We start from the raw sequence: 24151 nt of genomic DNA on the forward strand, positions 1-24151 counted from the left end.
AATGGGCACCCACAAAACTTTGGATGCTTCAACGAAAACTTGAAAAAATATTTTGTTGTCTTCTTCCATTGAGAAGATTTCTTTTTTTTTTTCACCCCAAGCATGGACTTCACTCACAACTCCGCAGCAACCTCATGGTATTAACTGGTATTTTGTTTAAGGAAGCCAGGGAACAAGCCCAGCCACAGCATCATCATAATTGCTAATATTTGTATAGCACTGAACAGCAAATGCCAGAAGGGTTAAAAACTACTGGGATGCCAGCAGTGAAACACAGTTCTCCCTTAATTTTGCTGCAATGAATGAGGATGTCCTGAGGGCAAGACGGCAAACCAAGATGTCTCAAAAAGGAAGAGTTCAGCTGCAACTGGAACATCCGAAGCCGTGCGGAGCGCGTGCTGCAGTTTCTCCCACTGGACAATAAAGGCAGCCTGAGGAAATTTTTTTTTATATGAACATCTGCAGCTTGAGAATGTTTTTCAAACCACGTTAAGCAACTCAACTGAGCTAAGACAATAAAAAAAAAATGTACCCGTTTTGTTCAGCAGAGCAGGCCAATGGGATGTTTTAGATTTACGCTGATGAAACACAGCCAGGCGTAAAGTCCAACCGACAGCTGATGGATCTGAATTCTGGTCAGCTACTCCGAATTATGCCACGATAACCGGCTGGCTTTCAGGGCTGTGCTGTCGATTTGCTGTGGCCAAAGCAGTATCACAACCAGGATGGTGAATGGTTCTTCCCGTTCCACCACCTTACTTCCAAGCTCACCCATCTCTTCTGACAGCACTTAGCTGAGTGACACTGAGATGTCAAAATCCATCCTGAACGTTTAAGCTCTCACACAAATATGCTGGTGGTAGTGCTGAGTTCCAGCATTACTTATCTCCAGGTTTACAAATAGAAACAAGCTCTAATTTGGTTACAAATTGCAGATTTTCAGTGTATAAATGGCAATATTGATGCTTTTGACCGGCTAGGCTCTTAAAACCTGTTTGGTCTCCTGATTTTACAGAAAATCTTGATCCATCCCAGACAACTTTCCGAATTCCAGATGCACAGCTGAAGGTACCGTGAATGCTGCCTGGGAACCAAAGATTTTGATACAGTTAATAAAGGCACAGCTCCTTTAGCTTTGTTGCAAAGTTTAAATTGCTTGACTCGCTAGGAAACAAAGGAAGGTTTTTTTATTTCATTCTTTAGTACCGACACTCAGGAGTAAACCTTTAATTAGAATAAGTATTTTGCGAAGAAACAACAATCATTTTATACGTAAAAGGAGATCAATGAAAAAATTGGACATGACTGCAAAAATCAATGGAAAAACAGATACAGCTTCACAAAACTCCTTCTGTTTCCAGGAGTGAAACCAACAGTGGCTTTAATAATAAAGGCGATGGTAGGGTGACTACTTTATTTTTTTTTTCCTGGGCTGAGAAAAAGGCAATCCGTGTGAAGCAGCAGATTCCCTGGCTTTCACAGTCTTAACCACAGCAGCTAAAACCAGGCCTGATTTTGCTTGCTGTAATCTGACTTGAATGGAGTTGCACCAGAGTGAACCTGCGCTGAAGGCAGCACAAGGTCTGCTGTGTTAAAACAGTGAAGCCACCAAGGTCAACCATACTGGAAAAGGTAAAGCCTAACTGGTTTTTGTCAAGTCTTGCTTTGCAGACACGCAAACCTTGGCCCTACACAGGGAGACCTGTTTAACGTGGCTCTGAAGCTCATGTTGGCCTGTCACCACGTTCTCCCTTCAAAGAGCTGTATTTAAACACGATCTGTGGTTTCAGCTGGAGGTAGAGCAGTGTTCTCAAGACTGGATTGCAACCTGATGGCTGACTGGTGTGTTCTCACAGATTTCTCCTCTAAACGCTACAGTTCAAATCACCTCATAGTCCCAGTCTGACTCTAAACTGGTTAAATGTGCTTGCAGTGCTTCTTTTTCTTTCTCTGCACTCCTTCCATACACTCATCTGTCTCCTCTTTTTGTCTTTTGTGTTTCTTCTTACGGTGTTTCTTTTGCTTTGCCTCAGAGTCCTTTATGCTGAGATCTTCCCCATCAGACATTCCTGTATAAATTTCTCCATTGCCCATATTTTCATCACAACTAATGCTTTCCTCTTCACGCTGCTTTTTATGTTTCCTCTTCTTCTTCCCTGAGTGACACTCATTTAACGGAGCATCCAGTTCCTTTTCATTCAAGTTACCTATCTTAGATTGCTTCACTTTTGGTTTCTCGCAATGCTCTGTACTCTCTGCCTCATCTCTCTTCTGCTTCTTCTTTTTCTTTTTGACTTTGGTTTTCAGTTCTTCTGAAGGCTCCAAAGCTTCGTCAGCTGCTGGGCAGGAATTGTCTACCTTTGTTTCTGTTTCATTCTGGGATCCCTTCAGCTTTGCCATGCGTTTGGCAAAATATTCCTGTACAGTGAGAACACTCTTCACCGTGTTGTAACCATCTGCAGGCTCAGATAACCAGCGGTTTCTCTCCTTTGCTTCCTGAGACTCGGGATCTGTAACATCCTCCTGCAGGTGAACAAAGAGGAGCAGGAGTGAGAGTCAGAAACGATGGCTTTAAACATGAGGTTATTTTTTTGCACACTAATAAAACAATATTAAAAAGCAATATGGTGCTTTGAAAATCATAGAATCACAGAAGGGTTTGGGTTGGAAGGGACCTTCAAAGGCCATCCAGTCCAACCCCCCTGCCAGGAGCAGGGACATCTCCAACCACATCAGGTTGCTCACAGCCCTGGCCAACCTGGCCTGGAACGTTTCCAGGGATGGGGCATCCACCACCTCTCTGGGCAACCTGTTCCAAGGTTCCACCACCCTCAGCCTAAAAAAAATTTTTCCTCATATCTAATCTAAATCTACCTCCCTCTATTTCAAAACCATTCCCCCTCATCCTGTCCCAGCAGGCCCTGCTGAAGTCTCTCCCCACCTTTCCTGCAGCCTCCTTTAGGCACTGGGAGCCGCTCTCAGGTCTCCCCGGAGCCTCCTCTTCTCCAGGCTGAACAGCCCCAGCTCTCTCAGCCTGGCCTCACAGCAGAGCTGCTCCAGCCCTCTCAGCATCTGCGTGGCCTCCTCTGGACCCTCTCCACGTGGTCCATGTCCTTCTGATGCTGGGGGCTCCAGAGCTGGACACAGTACTCCAGGTGGGGTCTCACCAGAGCGGAGCAGAGGGGCAGAATCCCCTCCCTCGACCTGCTGGCCACACTCCTCTTGATGCAGCCCAGGATGCGGTTGGCCTTCTGGGATGCAAGGGCGCATTGCCGGTTCATGCTGAGCTTCTCACCTACCAGCACTCCCAAGTCCTTCTCCTCAGGGCTGCTCTTAATCCATTCTCCACCCAGCCTGTATTTGTGCCTGGGATTGCCACGACCCAGGTGCAGGACCTTGCACTTGGCCTGGTTGAACTTCATGAGGTTGGCACGGGCCCACCTCTCCAGCCTGTCAAGGTCCCTCTGGATGGCATCCCTCCCCTCCAGCGTGTCGACGGCACCACACAGCTTGGTGTCATCGGCGAACTTGCTGAGGGTGCACTCTATCCCACTGTCCATTAGTTATAAAAGTATAGAGCTGGGCAGAAGCGAGAGGCAGCCCTTAATGCACAAGAGTGGCTGGATGGAAGGCAGTAAGAAAACACAGAAAACGACAATTCCCTGTTGCTTTGAATTTTATTCTATTTACCCACTCCTGCGCAACTCACGCAGATTATGTATAACACCATCATACTCAGTGTATTACGTTCACTTTGCAAAGGCACATGTCTCTACAAGATCTAAAACAACATGAAAAAGAATACGGGATGATCTATTAGCCTGTGGCAGAAAGGAAATCCCATGCCTGGAATACCTCTCCAGCAAAGTGCAAGAACTTGTGATATACGGAGCAATCCAGCACCGATGCATCTCTTCCATCTTATCTGATCTTTAGAAATGTTTGTTTCGTAGCTGGTTTACTGTCATTGTGTCCTAGATGTTGTTATTTAAACAAGCTCCATTTGATCATACGTTATCAGATGGCAAAAACAACATCACAGGTTAGATCTTACAAGGCTTCTGCACACACAGAATAAATAGCTGCTGAACTCCAGCTGCAGGTGAGTCTCTATAAAAAGAGTCGAGTATCTAGAAAGTAAATATAAAACAAAAAGCAAAGTGTAGCTCTGGAGCTGGATGTGATGTATGGCATGAAGAGGACTGACTCTGAAAAAGCAACAAATGCAACAAGATGAAAATACATAACTTGTTAAATTATCTGTGACTTACAAAATAAACAAGCTGAAATTCAGATTTGCCTACATGGATGAGGCACTCAAAAATAACCCTTTGTGGCACATCCTTTTGCTTGGCAAAAGTCACAAATGGCTTTTGGAAACGTTCCAAATTTTATACTTTTTTTTTTTTTCTTTTTAAAGCTTTGTATGAACTTGTATGAACGAAGATGATGAGAGGGCTGGAGCAGCTCTGCTGTGAGGCCAGGCTGAGAGAGCTGGGGCTGTTCAGCCTGGAGAAGAGGAGGCTCCGGGGAGAGCTGAGAGCGGCTCCCAGTGCCCAAAGGGGGCTGCAGGAAAGACGGGGAGAGACTCTTCAGCAGGGCCTGGTGTGACAGGATGAGGGGGAATGGTTTCAAAATAGACGGAGGTACATTTAGATTAGATATTAGGAAAAAAATTTTTGGACTGAGGGTGGTGGAACACTGGCAGAGGTTGCCCAGAGAGGCGGTGGATGCCCCATCCCTGGAAACATTCCAGGCCAGGTTGGCCGGGGCTCTGAGCAACCTGATGTGGTTGGAGATGTCCCTGCTCCTGGCAGGGGGGTTGGACTGGGTGGGCTTTGAAGGTCCCTTCCAACCCAAACCCTTCTGTGATTCTATGAACTCAGGTAAGTCCGCACGCCTCTCCCAATGGGAAAAGCTGAGCAGGTAAGAATTGTGTAGAAAACTTAGCAACACAGGGCCTACAACACGCTTCTTGGACGAGAGGTAATCCACAGCTATTTCAGTCAAATGTGGTAAGTACGACAGAGATACTTCCCTGTTTTTCCATTCATAAATGCAGGGATAGATCAGAGCACTCACTCTACCCATGCATCCTGTACGTGAACTGCAGCGACTATAAAATGCAACCATATCAGAGCAGTAATATTTCACGCCCACTTTCACCGGCGTAAAACAATACGCAGGGCGAAGGCCAGTAGCAAACTGGGAGATACAAAACCACTTATCTCAACACTTCATAGTTATTGCACGATGGTGTAGATAAGTGATCTGGTTCTCTTCAGGGCATCATTAAACTCGCTAGCTAAAGTGAAGCTTATTAGGGTTTGTGAGCGAGGTTTTGCAGATCGGACTCCTTACGCATCCGTAACCTTTACTCACACGAGCAGGAATGCAAAAATTTGTGTCATTAGCGATGCGTTACGAGTAGTGATTTCCTCACACGCCTGCTTTCAAGAGAGCTATTCCAGTGGAACGAAAGTAACGCTACACTTGAGATTCCAGTAATGTTTGCGTGGGCACTGACAAAAATTCGGTACTTTTCTTGTAGGAATACCCTGTAGCGTACCTTCAGGTAAGTTTAGGAAGTAACTGAAACTATTTGACTTCTGGCAAAGAAGTCTGGAAAGAGATGTTGAACCTGGGGGGAAAAAAAAAAAACAAAACATGTACCTACACACAACTCTACATAGAGGTTACACTTGAAAGGGGAGCTGCAGCAGAGGTTTGACAAGACAGAATTCACAGAATAAATGGACTGAGCTCCGCTTGTAGTCGCTGTCATACACCTCAACCCAAACGTCAGTGCGCATCGAAACCAGATGGCTAGCTAAAGCAGAGTTAAACAGGTCACTTCCTTTTCCTCTTCCTTCTACCCACAGCAGGATTTTGACACCTTGTATTGCAAAATCACCAAAGTCTCCCAGGTTTTCTGCAGCAGATGCCAGCCAGAACATTTCCCTCCCCACCCCAATATGTAAAAGGTACTTGCGACCAGAACACCAATTACCCCCCTGGCCAAGCAGGAAAGGTTTTTCTCATTCCCTTGGTGACTTCAAGTCCTGACAACTTAATTACTGTAATTGAAGGCAAATATTACTTGAACTCTACACATTTCTTTTATAAAATACATTAGGCACAAAATAAATGTTCCTTTGGTTAAGCTGAGGAGTTCAGAAGGTATGCATGATCCCAGAAAATAAGAACCTTGCTCTGAAACTCCTTTATTGATAAGAATTTTAATAACCACGGGCCACTGAGCACAGAACTAACAGGGCATGGAGACAAGCAAAGAGGTGCCAACCTTAGAAAACCTCTCGGTTTAGGAAAAGCTTATGTGAAACCATAAATCACCTGGAAGGGCTGTTAAACGCCAGAAGCGTTCCCCCTCCCGTGATGTACCTGTCCTAGTAGCCATGGGAACGCCGCTGAACTCGAAACATGGGTTTTCTCTAACCCTTCGACGGGAGACTCACCGCTCATGCAATCCCTCCTCTGCTTGCCCCAACACACGTATACAGGTTTCAATAAAAAAACCAAGATATACGTACTGCGTTTCTGCAAATTCCGAGAAGCAATTTATTACAGAAAGGAAAAGACACAGAAACACTCCTGCTTCACAGGACTCGTGATCACATAAAAGGAAAAGAGCAACCGTGCTGTAACTGATGGGAGGCCTGAAGGTCGGGCTTTGGAGGAGGTGTGCGTGTCCACTCCGTCAGTTTCAAAATCGCCAAAGAAATCGGGTTCAGAAGACAAAATTAAAAGAAGTTGGGAATACTGGTCTCTAGGGAATTGTGAGGATGGTCCCACCATGCTTCAAACACGGTGTTGAACGTGGAGTGATTAAGAGGAAACAATAGGAAAATTCAAGGAGAGGCTGGGAAGTGCACAGGAAAAGATGAAGGTCAATTATAGCCAGAAATCCCCTGTAAATATCATCTGGTTATGTAATTAGTTAAATGATGGAAAATAATTTGAAGCACATAAACCACTCTAAGCACCTATGTTGGTTTTTTTTCTGCCTGCCTTCTTCACTTGAGACACACAATGCTGATTTAATCATTACGTTAGTACACTGAACTTATAGACTGAAATCCTGGTTGCCCTGGTTCCTGCAGGATCAGGATTGCATCCCTAAGGCACCACACTCTCAGAGGACCCTTCAGCCACAGTTATTTAGTGAAGAAAAATAATAGGAGATTATGGGCAATTATATAAACAACTCACAACTCATCGTGAAAACAGTTTGGCAACAGTAGAAGCCTGAAGTGGAAAGTACTTAGACAGCTCACGGAATCAAATACCTTTGGAGATTTAAGACATTATGGTGAAGAATTAATGTCCAAAAAGAAAACCTGCATCTGCATATTACTCTGGGAGGAAAAGCAAGATATAACCAATCAGCAAAGACAAGCAACAGAAGCAGCGTGGAATAATTCAGCGAAATCTCCCTCCTCTTCAGACTGCAAGTGTTTCTTTCTTAGCACTTAAAGCTTAAAATAGGGGAATCAAAAAATCTACTGTGCAGTCTCAGATCTGCCACACGCGAACTACAATTACTTAAGTAATTTTGCATGCCTTTACTTCCTCATTTGCAAATGAGGGGGTACTAACCCACAAGCAATTTTCTTAGCTCAAATCCACAAAAATGACACAAAAGGAAAAGTACAGAAGAGGGGAGCCCAAAGGCAGAATAAAGCTAAACTATAATTTCAGTAGATTCTCACTTAAATTACAGCAAATGGGCTAGATGAAGTAAGTAGAGGCTAAAACTCCAGCCTGAGTTACAAGGCAATCACACGATCGTTCACAGCTTTAAAATGCAACGACCTTTTTCTGCAGTCTGGCTGAACCACGGTGATTAGCTACTTTCTCGTTGAGAGACCGTAACAATAAGATTAATATAATCCAGTTCTGTTTCTGCTACTTCGGATCCTCGCTGCAGAGGTGCGTCGGCAGGACCCCAATGCAGCGCACAAAACTTGACAGGCAAGAACTGAGGGTATCCCGGTATCTTTCTAAGCCAGGTCTAGCTGTAACGGAGAGAACGGCAGATTATTCATGAAGAACCACTCCAGAGCTTTGCAGACGTTAAGGATGACAGTCTTGCTTTAAGGAGTTGACAACTTAAACTTAAGTACAAGCATAAACATTTGGATTGGGATCAAACAGGCAAGAAAGTGAACAAAGACTTGTAGCATGATGAGTTTAAGCAGGATTAAAATAAATACATGCATAAATAAGGCCACATCCTATCAGTTCTGGCTTAAGAAGAGGTACCCGGGAGGTTCTAATGTCTTCAATTTACCTGATTAAGATTGGTATCCTGCAGACAGCATCTTATGAAGAACTGATGATAACAGACTTCCAATACAGAAAGGGCTGATGCCAAGAGAAAACGGGACAATTTCCCCTGTGCTTACGAGGAAGAGAAGCAGCAGAAACTTTGCTAGTAGGAGAAATCTATCAGTATACTTGTGAAGCCTCAGCAACCACTGAGAGTCTCAACCATTGAAAGCAACTCAGAGTTAATCCTTGCTTGGAATGGAAAACAGAAGATCTGGACTCCAGAAGCATCTTCCAGCCCTGTAATGCTTTGAAAAGAGGGATACAATTTGACCTCCTGGTAATAAAAGAGGGTTTAATGGAAGAGATTAAAAGTAGGAACATGAAACCTGGAAAGAAATGGTAAAAATCCAGGTCACTTGCAATTTCCTTCTTTTGTTGATCCTGGTATTCTCATCATCAGGATACCTCACGTAACCGTAGCAAGGTTTAATTTTACTGCTACTTAAGCTGAGTGCCTATATAGCAAGGAATCCACTTATGAGAAATGGAAATAAAATCCACCTGGCCAGGCTGTATGACATGATAGCACTTTTAAAAGGACAAGTTGCAGTTACTTTAGAGAAGCACTTTCCTGTTTGACTCCATTAAAATAAATTCTGTGCTAGAACACACTGAAAAATCAGGTGCTATCTTGCAGTTGGGTACTAACTACTTGCTGCACATGAACTGCCAGCTTTGCCTCTTGCCCAGCAAGGACAAGGAGAGAGGTTAGGAAGTAACTAAGGGAAAGTGGATAAGGAAAAACCTTTTTCAAAAAACAAAACAAAATGTCTTCTCCATGGAACTATGAAGATCCATTTTTGTTCCACCTGCAACTACAAAGAAAGGAGCAGTCAGACTGCTCTTGTTGCAATTAAAAAAGCCACTGAATTTTACTGTAGTAAATTTCTATTTAGAATAATTTTGGGGTTATTCACAGAATCACTGATTGCAAGTGACCTCTGGAGGTCTTTAGTCCAGCCTGCAGCCTAGAGCAGCACCACCACCAACTCTATACCAGGTCACTTTTTTGTAGCTGAGTCATGGAAATCTCCAAGGATGGAGGTTCCACCATCCTTCCAGGTACCTGTTCCAACGCAGCACCATATCCTAAGTGAGGAGGTTTTATTACCGCGTAACAGCACTCGTTTCATTCGACCGTATAAATCTACAGGTGCTTGGTTTTCAAGTACATTCACATTGTATCTGCTGATTCAAATTTTTATTTTAGTTTTAAATTCCGTGGTGATGTGTTTCTATTAAAACTGCATTCAAATTCTCCCAGGCTGTCTTGTAATACTATTTTATATTTTTGCCAAAAGCTCATCCCTCAGCAAGTGGCCAATTTTAGCATTTTCATTTATTCTTATAATTCACGCACGACTACTGCCAAAACAGAACGGCACCATCTCTCTTATTGAGTGTAATCTCCAGGTATCCAAAATGCCATTTGTTTGTCATACAAACAATGCATTTTTATCGTCGTACGATATACTGGATCTCAGCCTGTCGCCGTCGATGAAACAGGAGCCGTAAAATAAGCTGTAACGCTCCGCCGGGTTTTGCCTTCAGCCTGAAAACAACAGCGTAACAGGAAGCGACAGGGTTGCAAAAAGTGCAACGGATTAAATTTTGGCCAGAAACTTGATTGCAATGATAGTCATGGGGATTCATTCCAGCTGCCATTATCAGCTCCCGGTCAGTCCTACAGTACGAGCAGTTACAATACCAGCAGTTAGAACACCTGTATTTCTAATGTCAGCTTGGGAACCCTGATACCACGTCGCAGAGAGCACACAAACATCCTCCTACTGTTCTGACACTTTTCAGGAAAAAAAAAAAAAAAAAAAAAAAAAGCATTCATTTCAGTTTTAGCAAACAAAGGCAGCGAGGAAAATCCAAGAGCCAAAGGCAGCCTGTGAAAAGCTAAGAGAGAACATACACTGAAATAACGCACAAGAGGTGCGGAAGACTGAGGGCACGCAGGGAAAGAGTTAAAAAAAAAAAATCAGCACACTGCAGAGGAGAAAAATAATTTTCGTATCTTGAAAGAGAGACACTTAGATATCCTTGTGACATCTCATTTCACTCCAGCTACACTGCTGAGGCCAGCAAAACATCTCTTCCTTCGCATTTCCTTGCAAATTACATCTGTGTGTTAGGCTGAATATAAACAAAACTAAAGGAAGAGATTTCCCCTAGGATCCCTCATTGGCACGATTCAGAGATCCAAACATAGTGACTTCATCTTCCCACAAGCACCTAAATCAGTTCTAACCATTCTATTCTCACCTTGAACAACAGAGGAAGCGTGGTCCGGCAAAATGAGCACAGGACTGGGAAGGTCACGTTTCCCAAGTTCTCTTCCCAGCTACAAAACAGAGCTGGTGGGAAATGCTGAAGTTCTTCCCTCCGGCTCTGACAGAGGCTATCGAAGAGCAAAACACGCCTTATCAACTATACGAAACTCGCAGCAGGGTTAAGAGTTTCATCAAGTGTTTGCAAAGTGCTTTGAGATCCTTCAAAGAGGTACCACGGATGTGCAAGGCACTACGCACGTACTGAAATAACCCGGCTGTCCGCTCACCTGAGAGCGCTACGTGGCCATGACACTTATCGGTGAAGAGACACGCCACAGTTTTGTCTGTTCTGTGATATACCCATAAATAAGAAGATAATCAGAGGCTGGAGCACCTCTCCTATGAGGCCAGGCTGAGAGAGCTGGGGCTGTTCAGCCTGGAGAAGAGGAGGCTCCGGGGAGACCTGAGAGCGGCTCCCAGTGCCCAAAGGGGGCTGCAGGAAAGGTGGGGAGAGACTCTTCAGCAGGGCCTGCTGGGACAGGACAAGGGGTAATGGTTTCAAAATAGAGGGAGGTAGATTTAGATTAGATATTAGGAAGAAATTTTTTACGCTGAGGGTGGTGGAACCCTGTCCCAGGTTGCCCAGAGAGGCGGTGGATGCCCCATCCCTGGAAACATTCCAGGCCAGGTTGGCCGGGGCTCTGAGCAACCTGATGTGGTTGGAGATGTCCCTGCTCCTGGCAGGGGGGTTGGACTGGGTGGGCTTTGAAGGTCCCTTCCAACCCAAACCATTCTGTGATTCTATAAGTCTATAATCAAGTCATCAAGAGACTCAAAATATTTTAAAGAAGCAGGCAGGATTATAATCAAATCGGTGCAGACTGGTCTTCTCCTGCACCCGCACTCTAAATGCCAATGCCTTTGCGTGTCCAGGGCAGTCATCCCAGCAGTGTAGGTATTATCCACGTGGCAGTAGTATTGCAAGGCACACTCAGAAGGAATCCAAGTCTTCTTCACGTAGTATTTTACTACTGCCATGTCATTCCCTGGGCACTTTTCATTATCCCTTTGTAATGCGTGCAGAATAGGCAGCTGCTGCTAATCCTTTCTAATCAAGATACAGAAGGATAGAACGGTTTGGGTTGGAAGGGACCTTCAAAGGCCACCCAGTCCAACCCCCCTGCAAGGAGCAGGGACATCTCCAACCAGATCAGGTTGCTCACAGCCCCGGCCAACCTGGCCTGGAATGTTTCCAGCGATGGGGCATTCACCACCTCTCTGGGCAACCTGGGACAGGGTTCCACCACCCTCAGCATAAAAAAAAATTTCCTAATATCTAATCTGAATCTGCATCCTTCTATTTTAAAACCATTCCCCCTCATCCTGTCACGGCAGGCCCTGCTGAAGAGTCTCTCCCCACCTTCCCTGCAGCCCCCTTTGGGCACTGGGAGCCGCTCTCAGCTCTCCCCGGAGCCTCCTCTTCTCCAGGCTGAACAGCCCCAGCTCTCTCAGCCTGGCCTCACAGCAGAGCTGCTCCAGCCCTCTCATCATCTGCGTGGCCTCCTCTGGACCCTCTCCAACAGCTCCACGTCCTTCTGATTTTGGGGGCTCCAGAAGATCGAACCCTTCTAGATTCTCGAGTTCAGAATTTCTTCCTACACCCCACAGATACAGAAGAAAGTGAACGGACTACATGAGAAGTAACAAGCAGGCTCGGCCAGCCAATTTGTGAACACAAGCAAAGGTATTAACAAGGGCTATGAAGATTTAAGATGCTGAGATAAGCCACTGAGAGAAAGGATGCAATAAAAATCACAGGAAGCACCCAGAGGAGAAAAAGGAGTTCTGGTAGCAATTCCGAGAGCAAGAACAGCTAGCATCACAGCTTGGCTTCTGGTGGAGGAAACTACACGTACTTTGAAATCTGAAAATAACACCTGCCTATGTAAAACTTCACTTCTATCTCTTTTCTAATAATAAATGTAGAAATGTGTATAAACAAAGTGCTTCTAGGAGTGTTTGAAACATAATTTAAATGGTCAAATCTTCACTCCCTTCTCCTTCCCCTTAGAAAATGCTTCTCAAAAAGGAAAAGACACACTTAAAACTCCTCATTTTCTCTGCTCTGAGAGGGAATACGCTAGAGAGCTGACCCACGTACGAAAATCAAGTCAGAGCTCTGTGCAAGGGTACAGACATTTCCTGTTTTTCAGCACAAGCAGTGGCTGAGGAGTTGCTGCGAAATACCTTGTGTCACTTTTTAGTCACTTATTTGTTAAATGTGCCTTCATCCTGACTCGATTCCTTTTCCCTAAGCAGGTGTGAAAAAGTATTCGTAGCACAGGAAAATGAATCAGAACACTACCATTTAGAGCGGCGCAGACCATAAATATCAGCAGAGCCCTCCTGCCTAAAAGAGTGCAGGCTAAAAGACAGATGCAGAAAAACAAGACAACCAGCAAGAATGAGAACTGAAATACAAGTACAATATCCCTGCAGCCTTCTTTCATAAATTTCTGCATTTTTTCTTCGTTGCTGTCTTTAGAATCACAGAATCATAGAATCATGGAATCATAGAATGGTTTGGGTGGGAAAGGACCTGTAAATGCCCATCCAGTCCAACCCCCCTGCAAGGAGCAGGGACATCTCCAACCACATCAGGTTGCTCACAGCCCCGGCCAACCTGGCCTGGAATGTTTCCAGGGATGGGGCATCCACCGCCTCTCTGGGCAACATGGGACAGTGTTCCACCACCCTCAGTCCAAAAATTTTTTTCCTAATATCTAAACTAAATCTACCTCCCTCTATTTTGAAACCAAGACCCCTCATCCTGTCCCAGCAGGCCCTGCTGAAGAGTCTCTCCCCACCTTCCCTGCAGCCCCCTTTGGGCACTGGGAGCCGCTCTCAGCTCTCCCCGGAGCCTCCTCTTCTCCAGGCTGAACAGCCCCAGCTCTCTCAGCCTGGCCTCACAGCAGAGCTGCTCCAGCCCTCTCAGCATCTGTGTGGCCTCCTCTGGACCCTCTCCAACAGCTCCATGTCCTTCTTACGTTGGGGGCTCCAGAGCTGGACGCAGCGCTGCAGGGGGGTCTCACCGGAGCGGAGCAGAGGGGCAGAATCCCCTCCCTCGCCCTGCTGCCCACGCTGCTGGGGGTGCAGCCCAGGATGCCGTTGGCCTTCTAGGCTGCAAAGGCGCACTGCCTGCTCACGTTGAGCTTTAGTTTTGGTGTTTCCTTGGCCAACTATTCTGACAAGTCAACTCCTCAGATCAATTCAAATTAGCACTCACCCTCTCCCCCTGCAAACCAACCCAACTCTGCTACACGGTGTTTCATAATGCTCCTCTGTTCTCAAACGCAGACATTAAGTGTTTAACATCACCCGAGCCCTACCTTACCCTTTTACTCTCTGATATGTGTAACATCCTGCCCTTGTTCTGTCCATCATTTTCTTGCAAGCTCTCTGGGGAAGTAATTAGCCCACATGTGAGCACTACATAACATAATTAACAAATAATAACCACCGAGAAATGTAGGCCAAAAAAGCGAAGTTATCAGAGCAACATTTCTGCAGAGACTTGTATTGTTCTGTACTCACTTGCAGTGTTAGCTTCCAAGTTCCTGGAGGCACATATTATACTCCAAGCAGCAGAAAAGCAAAGGTGAACACTGTGCTTTAAAGAAGACGTGAGATATTCTGGCTTTATTTGGATTTACAGGCTTTGCTATTTTTCCACATTCATTAACATTACCAGTAGTATTTACGCAGAAATGATTATTAACTGTATTTACTACAGCTAATAGATTTCAGAATTCGAGGTGAAAGGCTTATAATTTGGTTCTAAATTAGCTCTGGCAACAAGAGTATGACAGGAAGGAAAGACAGGATGACTGTAACCATGAGCAAGATGCAACACAAACTTCGTAAGTGACATCATTTAGTATGGAAAAACTGCTTGAGGAGGCAGGGACAGAACCTCTGTTCTTGGCTATTCATCTCCACACTCCACAACAGCTAGTAGGGAACGGCAGCAATTGTTGTTTTCCTCACAGGGAAAGCCTAAAAAACTCCTTATTTCAGCAGGCAAGAAATTATTTCCCATTCCTGAGGCTTCCTACTGCAGGACAGGTATTTCAGCCTTTTGCACACTTGCTAGAAAGTCTAAAGAGTCCTGGGTATCCCTTCAATGCTGTTTCTATCCCCTCGATGCCGAAAAATAAGTCTGGCTGTTAAAGTGCCAAAGCAATTAGACAAAGGTTTCTAATAAGCCCGAAGTAGACTTTCCACTTCATGGGGACCTTGGGAGCTAAGGAAGCATACAGAAGGAGGAAAGAAGGGAAGAACAGGAGAAAGGATCAGTTTGGAGCGGTTATTGAGATGAAGAAAGATGACGCTTCTGATTTACAGAGGAGGAACGTGGTCAGGAAAGAAGAATGAGGAAGTGTGTGATTCCTTCTCCACATTTCCCATCCTTGCGTATGTTAGCAACAGTGACCATATTCTGAACTACTGGTTTTAGATCCAGCAATAGCTGGATCTTGTCTTGAAACACCAAATTAAGGTGGTCCCTACTGAGAATATGGCAGAGAACAGACTACTTCAGCCATAAGGCAGGTGGAAAATTTGTCATCAAGCAGCTGGCACTATTTTATGGGTAATCGCTGGAGACTACAAGTGCCAGCACGACCCATGCAGCCTTGTAGCCTGAGACAGCACATATGCTGTGATCTGTAACAAAGATGCCGGCTTTTCATGGTCACTTTGTGAAATCTGCAATCTCTGGCAGAACTCTGGGTCTATCAAACTGCAGAAACGACTCATCTGTTTTAACCTGTGCAAGCAAGCCATTTGAGGAGCGAAGAGCTCAGAGCTCAGATCAGCGCATACAGGATCTACGTTACCAATGCCAGAGAAAATCTTAATGGTCCAAGTGAAGAAGACAGGTCTTGTGCTTCAAAACTGACAGATGGCCATGTGACGTTGAAAAAGTTTGTACCCTCACAGCTGGAGTCTCATCTCAGCTCTTCTGCTCATAGGCAATCCAGCTCTGACCTCCCAAGCGTTAAAGGTGAAAACATTTAGTTTACTTGTGTTTCGCATCCATACCTGTCCAGGCTGCTCTTGGGTTTACATTACTTTCCTCCCCTGAGAGTAAAGAACCTCACTTTCCACCTTCAAACCCCTCCTCAGACTTCATTTCCTTTGGCTTGCCTTCCATGGCTGACCTTTGTGTTTCTGCTCTGCTTTTCTTGCCTCCCTTCGATTTCTGTACCTTGCAAAATGTAGCCTTCATTTCACATCCTTCTTTGCCACTTCCCTTCCTCCATACCTTTTTTTTTTTTTTATGATGGTTGCTTCTAATATTTTCACCTGGGTAAGTTTTAAAGACACACATGTCTTTCATTATGCTGAGTATTAGCTCTATAGTACTGCATAAAGATTTAGCAGTAATGTAAAAAATGACAATGAGAAAATCCCCGTGCCTGTAATTCCAAATAGATTTCCTAGGATTTTATTATTAACACTTTATGTAATGCCTTAAGGGAAGTGAAGTGCTCTATGGTTGCCCAGTGAACCACACAAAACACATAACCTGTGCCTCAAGGGACTTGCAGGTTAAAGCTATGAGTGGGTACAAAATAATACAAATAATTGCCAGGTAGGCGATCCCACAGGCAGCGTGCGTGTTCCAAGCCGCAACGCCTCCTGGCACGGGAGCTTTGAAAAAAGGAGTGGGAATGGGATACTTATCACAGCTTAACAGCAAAGCGCTCCCAGGAATAAGCAGCAAAATGAAGAAAAGACTCAGGAGGAAATGTCAGATTAAAGGAAAGACCAATTTGTTCCCAGTGTCTCATTTACTCCTAACACTGCTGTCTCCAGGTGAGCAAACGGCGTGAGACACAGTTGCTGCCTCCAGTCCCTCAGCTGCGTCGTGGGAAGCTGCTCTGTTGAGAGGGAAGCCGCATTGGCTGGGGTCTCAAATCCTCAGTGGAAGGATTGGAGTAGTTCATCTAAATGTCCGAAGTGTACTGAAGTAGACAGAAAGCAGATGCCAGAGAGCACAGAAATTCTTGTTTTATGTAGAGAAAAGAGGAAAAAAGACCTTGCCCAACAGACCGGAGTGGCCTAGCGTTTAGCAAGAGAGCAGAAGTTTTAAAAGATTTTGTTTACCCCCAATTAGACTCTAACAATCCACCCTTAAAAGCTGCTTTCCACTTTTGCTTTACCTCCTTTCAGTCAATCTGCCTGCCACCCTGCTCTCCTTTCACTAGGTCAGCCCTCTGCTAATCCCTTCTGCTACCTGCAAAAGCTGGGTGGTCCCTCCAGCTCCAGCGGAGCTCCACCACCAAGTCAGCCCGTCTCAAATCTCAGCAGTGACTCAGCAACGCCGGCTCAGTTGTGCTCCTTCCCTTCATTACCCCACACTTAATGCCATAAGAAAAGCAGTGGGGTGGAGCCACGGAGTTTTTAAAAGAAGTCATTCCAAGCACAGATGAAGGTCACAGCTCCAAGATCTGAGCTAGGTTTTTCATTTTAAAAAGGACAGTTGTAGTAATTCTAAGCGATGCAACTTGGCTTCCTGTGGCTTTGCATCTTGTGGCTGGATGACCCCGTATCTCATCGAGTGCAAGTTCTGATAGAAGCTGTTCCTGTGGTTACGGCATTCGTAACGGCTTTCCTCTGTGTGGATGCTCTGATGTCTAATAATACGGTTGAGCCCAGCTGGGAAAACAATTTGTCTTTCCTTTTCATGCGACCATTTATTGTCACAAAGAGTAGGAACTTAGTATTTGTAAGGCTGCTGTCTGCCTGTGTAATGCGGTTGAACTCAGTGAGAGAGGACGGAACAGAAAAATGGAATAATCACATATGTTTAATTGATCTGGAAACTAGGCTTAAAATGAGATAGCACTTTAAGGAGTTAAAATGATAGCAAAAGAAATTCAGTGTTGAGAAATATAAAGTAAAGCACTGGGGTGAAAAATAATCTAACATTAAATAGTACAAAAATTAGGAAGTTAGGATATATTTCTGCAGGGGGGTTGGACTAGATGATCTTTGAAGGTCCCTTCCAACCCAAACCATTCTGCGATTCTATGATTTCAGCAGCTCATCCAGCCTGCTACTGCCACTGCCAGTTCTGCACATCTAAAATGTGGTGTATATTAGCAGTTGGACAATTTTAAAAGCAGCATACCACACAGATACAGGTTAAAAAGAAAATCCATGTGATGCTGATTAACAAACAGTAAAGTGTGCCAGCCCTGCTGTGCCTTAATGCACATTCCTACCACCTTTAAACCGGTTTCTCAGACATATCTCCTTCATGAGAACATGCTTTTTGCTAAAAGGTGTTGATTTAAGATGGAAGTGAGACGAAATGAGAAACAGAAAAATGACAATGACAGCATAAACCACCACTAAAGACGATTTGGAGTAACTGGCTGATTTTGCGCTGAAGCAGACGAGAAGCAGTGACCGAGTCTGTTCCACCACCTCTGCCGCAGAGGAAATCACCTCTGGAAAAGGGGCAGCAACGTACAAATGGAAGTGGTGAGGGTAAGGTGCAGATGGCAACCATTAACACGACTATTTTTGCAGCAATCAACACCTCTCGAAGAAAAAAAGAATCCATGCTAAGTCATAGCCCTGTGGAAGCCAACACATCACTAAAGAGCAGGAATTGTTCAATTATTATTCTGGATATGAGCACTGCAAATGTAGGCACTAATATCCATGTTACAACCTGTTATCAACCGCAGCATGTCGAAGCGATTAAAAACTAACGTCGTACCATCATTCCTCTTAAAATCCTGTGCCAAGCCAGGGTCTTCCAATTTCTCCTCTTAAACATTCATACAGTTGCAACATCAGACCAACTTTGTTTGTTCCTAATGAAAGAGGTGATTCACTCCCTCTCAAGGAGCTACACCGTAAAACGTTGATTAAAGCACAAACTGTCCCCCAAATTTAAAGCAGAGCGAAAAAGAACAGAAAGTGAGGTGTAAAAGAAGATGGGAGTCAAGGGGAAAATCAAAGCAGAGAATTCACCAGGAGGTAGAGATTTTATCAAAGCGATCGGTTCATTAGGCAGAAAATTTGACGGTGCATTAACACGGCACAGTAGTGTTTTTCGTTAGCGAGTTCTTCAGGGCAGACACCTTTGTCTTTGTACTTGTAAAACACCAATTAGTATCTTGGGCAGACTACAAACAAATCAACATTAAAACAAAGCAGTGAAATAGAAGCATTTGTGTATCCTGTTATGCCTGGAGTCGCTAGGACAGATTCAGCTCTCTGGAGACAGACCGTACTCTCTTTTTCTCTCACAGTCCTGCCCATGTGCCCTGCACGTCTGTAGCAGTTAAAAAAGCACAAACTTTGATTTATCTCTCTGCTGCGGTTCAGAAGGAGTTCACCACAGGATGCTGCTCTGGGAATTCTTGTTACACTTTTGGTGTATGTGTATTCAAGCTAGCTTCAAATTAGTAACAGCATAACTGCAGGAGAAGGGTCCTCCAAGCTGCAAAGCCCACCCAGGAACCCGTTAAACATCGCACAAACCAGCCCTGTGGCATCACTGCTCTCCCAGTATGAAACTGAGGGTACCTATTACACATCCTCTGAAGGGAGATGGGCACATCTGGGAGTTTAAAGACAGCTGGAATGGTACTGGAGGACTAGATATGAGCCAGATTCGTCTCAGTCTTGTCCATATGGTGGAACTGGGAAGGGTCTTTGGCACAAGCTATCTCCAGAAGTGCAAAGGGGGTTTGTCGTGGTGAGACTTCAAAGCAGAGCTTGGGAGGGAATTTATTTATGTGGATAACTAGCCACCAGGATCCAGGAGGAAAAAGGAGGACCACATTATATCAGCAAAGGCATACACAGTAATTCAAGAGAACTTAATCCAAAGCCACCGCAAGCTTGATCCAAACTGGTCCCGATCGGGGCTGAACTACGACACCTTTCAACCTGCCCTACCCAATACATCTTCCCCCCACTTCCCACACACACTGCCTAAAAAGCCATTTAATATTGTTTAACTCCCAAAATATGTTCAGAGGAAAGGTAAGACGCAGTAAAAATCTGTTGGCTTAGGGTCACGGTAACAGTTAAGATGCCACAGATTCAGAGTCTGAGCTTTCCCCTGATTCACACTAAGGGCTGTACTTGCTGTAAGTAGAAAGATGATCATTTAGACTTGTGACAGAAAAAAATAAAAATATGCCAGTCACATCTCTGTCTGGCATGCCAGAAGCTATTAAAACCCCAACCAAGGCTACAAGTAGGAACGCACGAGTTGGGCTTTATGATTCCTAGAGCAACCGTAATGTTAAAGGTCGGAAAAGAACAGCAGTCTTATCTTCGTGTTCTACTCTCCATGGAAAAGAAAAAAATGATCTTAAATAGCAGTGACACAGATGCAGTTTCAAGAGTTGGCAAAATCTTCCCATGCCCAGTGAGGCACACAACACACTCTGCAGTTTGTGGAGTTCATGTAAGGCATCCATTTAGTGTTTTTTTTTTTTTTAAACACATCCATCAAGACTCATACGAGCAGAGCTGATCCCTCTTAGAGAAAAGGTGATGGATTTGATGAGCCCTTAAGGTCCTTTTTGAACTTAACTCCTACAAAAAGAAACTCAGGAATTAATAACTGCATCCTACCAGTGAAAAATGGTTCCAGATCACCTCACATCTTGTCCTGAGAAGCTCTGGTGGACAGCAGCTGGGTAACGCAGAAGGGTGAGGTTTGGAGATCTCATGAAAGGGTTAAATATTCAAACAGGTCATAAATGAATTTTGAAAGAATTTGGCCACCAGAGCTACTTCCCTGCAACAGTTACAAGGAGCTGCTGCCAATGTTAACATCGGAAAGCAGATACCGACAGGTTTTTTTTGCCCAGTCAGATGCCGGTATTGACATTCACTTAGCCAAGCCAGTACAAACACGCACAAAAGGACATTTTCTATAGCAACGGCTTCTCAAGTAACTAAGGAATTTACCAACAGTCATGAAATCCCTGGCAGGCGTGTGGAAGGCGGTGGGGTTAGCTTCCCAAATGTCCCGGGGCACGGAAAAGCTGATGCGACTCACGTAACAATGGTTCCTACCACGCCGCTGAAGCTTCGGTAGTTTGAGAGATGAGTGACAGCCTCCCCGAGCTGCGCAATACGCAATAGGAATTATTGAAACTTGGTAACGTGTCCTTTCAGACGGTGGCCAAGTGAAGTGGAGGATGGGTGATAAATTGCAGTCGCGGGTCAGGCTCCGCATGAGAGGACAGAGATTTTTGCAGAACCTACAGCTACTTGAATTTTTCTTTAGACTTGAAAACAAAAGATAAGCTTCCTTACACAAGAGTTACTGACCAGTTGTTAAAACTCAAAGAAATAAATAGTATCCCTTCTCTGGGAAAGCCTCAAAATGCTTTATCAGTGTCAGATCTAAACAGGACCAAAGCATTGTGAAAAAGGGAACCTTGCAAAAAAACACAAGTAACAACGGTACGAATAACAAAGGGCGGGTAGAATTACCAGCCAAATTTCTGGCTCCGCATTTTATGCCCCAGTTCATAGCACACCATCTAACCAGACACAGCGCAACTCTGTGCTAGAGCAGGAGGTAAAACTGATTCAGAGAGGAAGCTGATCTAATTTTGCAAGGTCTAGGGGAAGGGTAAGCTACGTACAAGGTGTGGTATGTTCCCTCGCAAACTGGGATCTTCACACCCAGTGCTCAGACCAGTTTCCAGTTTTCCTGTCTTGAAGAAAATGGGATGTGGGTGTAAGATTGGAGCTGAACTTCCAGCTCAGGTTGCTCTGCTTCTCAGACGACCAGCCCCGCCATCCCTATACTTGGATTCTTAATCCGAAACTGTCAAAATTCATGCATTTAGTCCATCACTAGTTTGAAGGTAGAAGAAAACCTTAGTCTCAACAAATTCTATGATTCTAAATTCAACCTAGTCTCAGATTCACAGCACTTTAGGAAAACTTTTACCAGCAGTTGAGCAGTTGTGCTTTTATCTTTAAAGCAGAGCTGAAAATAATATGAACCCTGGAGAGCTGATAGCCATGTAAGAAAGACAACGTGAAAGGTTCCAAGATGATTTTTTAAATACCAGAAAAGAAGGTCTGGATAGGTAGCTGACAGCCTGCTACAGATGACAGATTAGCCAACTCTACAGGGTACAATTTGCATCTGATTCATGGGGACTAGAGAGAACTAGAAAGTTGAGATTATAATGAGATTAATCATACGACTCTAGGGATCCCATTCATCCTGCTGCTGAAGGGTCCTAGAGCCGCTTTGTACTGTCTAAGCTGCGTTTAGGAAGTTGTTTGGGGTTCACTGGGACAGAAACATACCTGACTGGAAGGAGGGAAGAGATAAAAGTTTGATGGTTTTCCAATCAAAGCCAGCTCCTATCAAAATTATGTGACCACAAGCTGAGATTAAGGACTGTAGTAAACCTCAAATTCCAGACTAGAGCTGAAAAGCTTCGGGATTTAATGGTAATAATTCATACAGCTCTCACATTTACCAGGAGTGACTGTTAAAAAAAATAAAAAAAATAAAATCAATCAATCTGGAGGAACCGTTCTGCATCCTGAAACAAAGGGAAAGGATGAGATCATACCTATTTCTTCAGCCTTGGTGAGGTCTCAAAGTCAACATACGAAACAGATGAGGAGATTTGTGTTAGCAAGGCATGCCAATGTCACAGCAATAAATAAATGTTCAAATAATAAGGCTGCACCTTCAGCTGATGTGGCAGCATAACACGCTGCTGTCAAACCTGGGAAAACCGCCTCAGTCCCAGGATCCTTGGGTAACTGAAGATCTGGCGCCACGCTTACCTGAAGGTAAGACTTCAGAGCACTATATAAAGCGCTGGGTTGCCAGGCAGGCAGTTAATTAAAGAGAAATACCGTGCACTTTCAAAGTCTCTTTCTCACTGTGATCTTCTGTGTTGAACTTGGCATTAGCACGGAGTTACTGGGCTGTTCTACCAATGGGGACACCAAGGCCTAGAAAGCAGTGAACCAGTTTGCCCCAAACTGTATAGCATCAATATTTGATGTGGGACTCCTGGTTTTGTTCCTGGATTTCTAATCCGGAGCTTTGGCTGCTGTGACATATCTCCATACACAGCCAGAAGAAGAGCTGCAAGCTGGGGCTGCTTGTGCCTATCTGTGAAAATTAGAAATTAAATCTAATCATTAAGTGTAACAGAAATAGCCAGTCTAAGGGATCCATAACTGTGTTTGTACTTTTCCAGGAACTAGTTACTAACCTAGAGTCACAGCACAGACCCTGGCTAGGATCCTGAGGTCATCACACTGCGGCTCAGGCCGTCCTGGTGGAAGGTTCTCTTTGCTCCAATTCACACTCCCTTTGACTTAGACTCTTCATTTCTAGGTCACATAAAGACAATACATAAAAGAAAACCTCTGATGTTTGTCTATAAAGACACTCACTGGCCAAATAACCCTTTCTTTGAGGACAATTTTTGTCTGACCTTTGTTCCCAATCTGATAGCAGAATCTTGATTTTTATAAAACTCTCTTAGGAAAAATAGTTAATTTTTTTTTTTTTTAAACTGAATTAATTTTCTGGTAGAAGTCTAAACAAACGATTAGGAGTCACGCTGAATTTATGCCCTTTGGGAAAAAAATCAGAAAACACTACAATGTCTACAGAGATGCCTATTGACCCAGCAGTTATCAGAAATGTGTTGGGTTTTTTTTTTTTGCTGGCACAAAATCAGCTTTCTAAACAGCCAGTGACCCACTTTCACCTAGCTGGCCTCTGAAGCTGAGAGAAGATTCATACCCTCTAGACGTTAGAGGCTCTGTTTGAAGTCACTGCTGTCAGGAGATGGTCAGTTTACGTCTCCTGTCCTAGGACAGGAAAAGGATGCACTCTCAGCTCCATGTGTTGCAGTGAGATAAGCACAAAGATTTCAGTCCTATGCCCTTATCAGCTTTTCCTGCTACTCTCCAGAACAGACACCACCAAGACTGGTAGTAAAAATTAAACTTGCTTAAGCAAAAAAAAAAAAAAAAAAAAAAAAAAGAGAGACTCAAGTATTTCTCATAAAAGTAATCCTAAAGGCTGAAGTTTTGGGAAAAATTCCATGTTAGGATTTTTGGGAACACTGAACACTACCTAAAATCTTCTGTATCCTCAGTATAAACTAATCTCCTCTGACACACCCAGGATGTCTTACATTTTAAAACATCTCACTAGTTAACTAGCAGTCCTTACTACATGAAAGACAAAAACATTCCCCTTGCAAATAAAACGAATTAGCTGGCAAAAGGACATTCCATGCATATGGAAATTATGTTGATATATTAGAATTTTTCTTCCATAGTTTCCTTTCCTTTTTGTTCTCTCTCTGCTGCTCCCTCCTTCTCTTTACATTCCTTGTCCTTCTACCTCAGTTTCTTGGTGTGCCAGACAGAGTTTCCAAGGACTTTGGTTTATCTCCTATCTTTCCATCACC

The 24151-nt window shown here is 44.2% G+C and overlaps 1 protein-coding gene across 6 annotated transcripts in view; it reads right to left on the reverse strand.

The window, feature by feature from the left end:
* Positions 1-1165: 1165 nt before the first annotated feature.
* PINX1 (PIN2 (TERF1) interacting telomerase inhibitor 1) overlaps positions 1166-24151 on the reverse strand; it is a 62926-nt gene continuing 39940 nt past the window's right edge. For all 6 annotated transcript variants that reach the window (XM_086745837.1, XM_086745833.1, XM_086745835.1 and 3 more), the window contains one exon: positions 1166-2523. In XM_086745837.1, the coding sequence (XP_086601963.1) occupies positions 1918-2523 (606 nt within the window). In that variant the 3' untranslated portion in view covers positions 1166-1917. The remainder of the gene's footprint in view (positions 2524-24151) is intronic.

The sequence above is a fragment of the Chlamydotis macqueenii genome, chromosome 3 (genome assembly GCF_036417535.1).
Source record: "Chlamydotis macqueenii isolate bChlMac1 chromosome 3, bChlMac1.mat, whole genome shotgun sequence".
Taxonomy (NCBI): domain Eukaryota; kingdom Metazoa; phylum Chordata; class Aves; order Otidiformes; family Otididae; genus Chlamydotis; species Chlamydotis macqueenii.